This window comes from Sesamum indicum, unplaced genomic scaffold (assembly GCF_000512975.1).
Source record: "Sesamum indicum cultivar Zhongzhi No. 13 unplaced genomic scaffold, S_indicum_v1.0 scaffold00234, whole genome shotgun sequence".
Taxonomy (NCBI): Eukaryota; Viridiplantae; Streptophyta; class Magnoliopsida; order Lamiales; family Pedaliaceae; genus Sesamum; species Sesamum indicum.
This window is the reverse complement of record NW_011628128.1, coordinates 26,936-30,904: the sequence shown is the minus strand read 5'-3', so window position 1 is coordinate 30,904 and position 3,969 is coordinate 26,936. Positions and strand designations below refer to the sequence as shown.

The 3,969-nt window shown below is 35.9% G+C and overlaps 1 protein-coding gene across 4 annotated transcripts; it reads left to right on the top strand.

Moving 5' to 3' along the window:
- Positions 1-7: 7 nt before the first annotated feature.
- LOC105179908 lies at positions 8-3,230 on the top strand. 4 transcript variants are annotated; one of them, XR_002286417.1, is made up of 6 exons: positions 8-88; positions 439-506; positions 816-1,002; positions 1,301-1,487; positions 2,344-2,427; positions 2,503-3,230. XR_002286417.1 is itself a non-coding variant. In XM_020691490.1 (5 exons), the coding sequence occupies exons 2-5, from the start codon at positions 540-542 to the stop codon at positions 2,372-2,374; spliced, it is 414 nt and encodes a 137-aa protein (XP_020547149.1). In that variant the 5' UTR covers positions 8-88; positions 439-539; the 3' UTR covers positions 2,375-3,230. The 4 variants fall into 4 exon arrangements, 1 of the variants encoding a protein (XP_020547149.1); XR_002286415.1 differs by having other exon boundaries at positions 439-548; XM_020691490.1 differs by having other exon boundaries at positions 439-548; positions 2,344-3,230.
- Positions 3,231-3,969: the final 739 nt, after the last annotated feature.

Genomic DNA, 3,969 nt, shown 5'->3' with positions numbered 1-3,969 from the left:
TGTTCATTTCTCACCCAAAAGAATAGAGTAAAGAAAACCAAGAAAAGCAGGGGGGAGAGACAGAGCGAGGAGGAGGCCTCAAATTATGGTATTGCGAAATGTTACTGCTGTTTGAACAATCCTTCTTGGCCCAATATTTTCTCATTGTTCATATATTGATAGATAAAGAAGGAATACTGGAATACTCTCTGTTGATGTCCTAAGTTTGCTCTCACTTTCTTGCTTGCAAATACTTTCTCCCTCCATCTTACATGTCATCTTTATCTTGCTTTCTAGTGCTTCTTTCATTTAATTTTTGCTTTGACAATCCTAATGTGTTTAACTTGCTCTATTATAATATCATATGGTCAGTAATTTTCTTCTACTTAAAATTAGAAAAATGTTGCTAAGGATTGTTGGAACAGTTTACATCTGAATTTGATGAATGTCTTCTTCTAGGTTTGGGATTACACTGGTTTTGGATATACAAGGTACAATGCCAGAGACATTAACAAAGAAATACTAGGGTAAGCACAATTCTGCAGCTGTCTCCTTCCGTGATGAAACCTGTAATGTTCACAGATTATCTTGTTTGTGGTTTTCATTTAGGTGTGTTGTGGAGAATAAAGTGCTTCATAGATCTTTATTATCATGCTTCATAGGCCTTTCCCTCATTTTTTTTTTCTTTTTTTCGTTTAATCCGTAATACCCAAACCTGAGGGTATGTGTCTGTATAATTATCCCGTAATCTTCCTTTGTTATTCCAGCTCTTAAGATGTGACAATTTGTAAGACATGAACATTTATCTAAATCATGAGCGTTCCATGGTTGCTCAGGTGTCATTGCTAAGAGGATATAAATCAGACAGGAGACCTGCAAACTTGACAATGATGGCAATTCTGGATGGCTTTCAGAAGGCATATTCCGTTGATTTCAGACCACTCAATGTACTGCGTGCTGCTGCATTCCAAGGGGCTCATTATATTTCACCATTGAAAAGGCAAATAATCTCGTATGCATCTGGTGAGCAGAGATTTCCGCTTTTCTTATGACTTGTAACAATTAATTTTCAGAACCATGCTAGTTCTTTTTGTGAATGATGAATTCTATTACATGAAGTTTTAATGGAAGCCACTTTTTCTTTTATGATGTTTGGTCCCCTTGACCTGTCCAAATCCAATTTTCGTCCCTCTTTATCTTCTAATTCAAGAACCAGCTTCAATTTCTGATGGTTTTAAGGGCCTTCACAGTTTTAGTAGTTTCATGGTAACTCTCATCATCAAATCTAACATTAAATTGATATGATATGTTGTGTCAACAGCTAGTCATTGCTGGAGATGGGTACTAAGATTTGGATTTTGTAAAACTGAACCAATTAATTGGAAGAAAAGCTGGTGGGATATCAGTATATCCTTTAACACCATCAGTTCGAGGGAAGGAGGAGCCCTGCAGCCATATTATGTTCGAGGCAAAGCTATGTCTGAACGTGTTGAAGATTTATTTACCTGGTAATTCTGGTATTTTTTCTTTGTAATTTAATTACATGCTAATTTTGAACCCCACCATTGTCATTCTTCAAGTTGATGGAGGGCTATAACATTGTTACCATGATGTTTAATTGAATTTGTGTAAGATTCCTTTGAACTATGTCTAGGTAGGTGGAAAGTGATGATACTTGCAAGCCAATCTTTTTACATAAATAGTTTGTATAGTCTAATGTGACTAAGCCATGATCCAAGGTATACTGGGTCATGGCGTAGTTGAAAAGTGTGTTGGTAGGTTGAAAAGTGTTGATACTTATAAGCCAGAATTTTTACATAAATAGTTTGTGTAGTTTACTGTGACTAAGCCATGATCCAAGGTACCTATTGGAGTTCCTTCTCTCATTCCATGCAATGTACTTGTGTTTATAACTTTATATATATTTCCGTTCATTTAGTTTGGTGTATTTCTTGTGCATCTCTCATGTTTATGTATACCTAATATCTACTTGGGGGAATACTAGTCACTTTTTTTACAGGTACTTGTGTGCATATTTATATTCATTCCTTTTGTTCATGCCCTTTTTAAGCACAGTGCACTTCTCTATATATTAGAAGGTTTAAGAAAGGGGACAAACTGATAAGTTAACATCTTATGCTTGTCAGGGTTTGGTTCTCTATATGTTCTCGTTTTGTACTGTTGCTTTGTGTTCTAGTTTTGGTCTTATTGAATTGAATGGTAGGTTGTGTTATTCTCTAATGAAACCAACTGTCATAGCTCGATGGGAAACATGCTTTGGTCCTCAACTGTCGATTTTCTTATTAAATTTCTTAGAAACAACTGGAGATTGATTGATTCGGTTGTTGAAATTGTCAACTGTAGGTCAACCATGTTCTTCAAGATGTTCAATTGACTGACCAGAAGTGTTTTAAGCAGTTTGTTTCTCAAAGTGAGGCAAGAATGGAGGTATATATTGATCTCCAGCAGAACTGAGACTAATTTGCCTTCTTCAACTAAGTCATGTTAATTGTTGATTTCCAGAATCGATTAAGAGGCAGGGACATAGCATTGCAGCTGCAAGGATGGATGTAAAGCTCAATGTTGCTGGCCGGATCTCTGAACAAATGGGTGGTGTCAGGTTGATTTGTTTGGAGTCTTATTTTCACCTTTGATATTTGGAAAGCATGTTGATGTGTATAATATTATGAGATGCATCACCATTTGTTATATGACCAAGCCTTTGCTGGCCATTTGCTGAATTTTAGAAACTCGACTATGAACCATGATGGGTGTTTTGTTAATCGTGGGAAGTTAGAGTGCACTCTTTCACTTGATTATAGAAACCTGGTGGAGATGAATCCATTATGTTTCTTGGCATCTGTTTATGCATGGATGTAGTGTCCAATCCATTTTAAGACCAACCTCAAGTTCTTTCATGTGCGAAACTTTGAAATGGAGATAGGAAAAAAAACAATTAGTACATCAAATTAATTTTCTTGTGCTGTAATTACAATGAAATAAAAGTATATATTGCTTTACTACTTCTATTTTGTGGGCTTTCTCTTGTGAGATCTTGCCAATTGCAAGCACAAGGGAGAGGGTGGAAGGCTGAACAGTATTACCTACAACAATTTTGCCTTAAAGAGTCCATTAGAGATTCTAGGTATGCGGGTGTTGGACTGTACCATGCAATGCAATGGTCAGTCAAAGTAAATTACTGCTGTCTTGCATTGTGAGTCCTAAAATGCTGTTTTCTTGGCCATAGTTTTTCTATATTATAACTCTTTTGAGTGTAGTGTTGAGCAGTCAAGGATTTGTCTTTTAAAGCTTTAGACCACCAAAGGATACGAGTAATTTCTCATAATGTCCCCTTTTATTGTCATGTTGTAGTCAAGTTGAAATTCGTATTAATGTGTGGAATGTGAAATTTTTTGTTTGGTGGCTGAAAAGTTCTATTGACCACCAACTTGTTAATGAAGTTAGTGTGTCTTGAGAAAAATATGTGAATTATCTTGTGGTAGTTGCTGAATTTTCAGATTGTCATCTTGTGATATCCCTTAGATTAATAGGAATTTTGGTTTAAGTCGAGATAAGTAAGAGAAACGGACGCTTGTGGCATATTAAAAAAACCTAAAAAAAAAAGGAAATTGTGTTAACTATGTTCCATTGACTGCATCAAATTAACGATGTTCAAGAATCAACACAAAAACCCTTTGTGTGAGCTTTTGGGCCAAAGCACTTCCATTTCAATAGTGCTTCTATATTTATTTTGATTGAGGGCGTCAAACTTAGTCTGTCCGTTCTAGAACTTGCTTGTGTAATACATTTTGAGACCACATTCTTGTTAGATTGGTGTATGAAAGTGATAAGGGCACTTAGGAAAAACCCATTGACTTGAACAGAGCCTACCTTGAATTCACCCATAGAAAAACTCATTTGAGCCTTTGCTTTTCTTTTCTTGGTTAAACCACGTTATAAGCTTGACTATCCCCTTTTTGGTTATTTCCT

Bases quoted from the DNA above. Each gene is read 5' to 3' on its own strand.
- LOC105179908 (XM_020691490.1), top strand. The intron at 1,003-1,300 runs GTGAGCAGAGAT...TTGTGTCAACAG, and splicing joins AATAATCTCGTATGCATCTG to CTAGTCATTGCTGGAGATGG. The intron at 1,488-2,343 runs GTAATTCTGGTA...TGTCAACTGTAG, and splicing joins GTTGAAGATTTATTTACCTG to GTCAACCATGTTCTTCAAGA.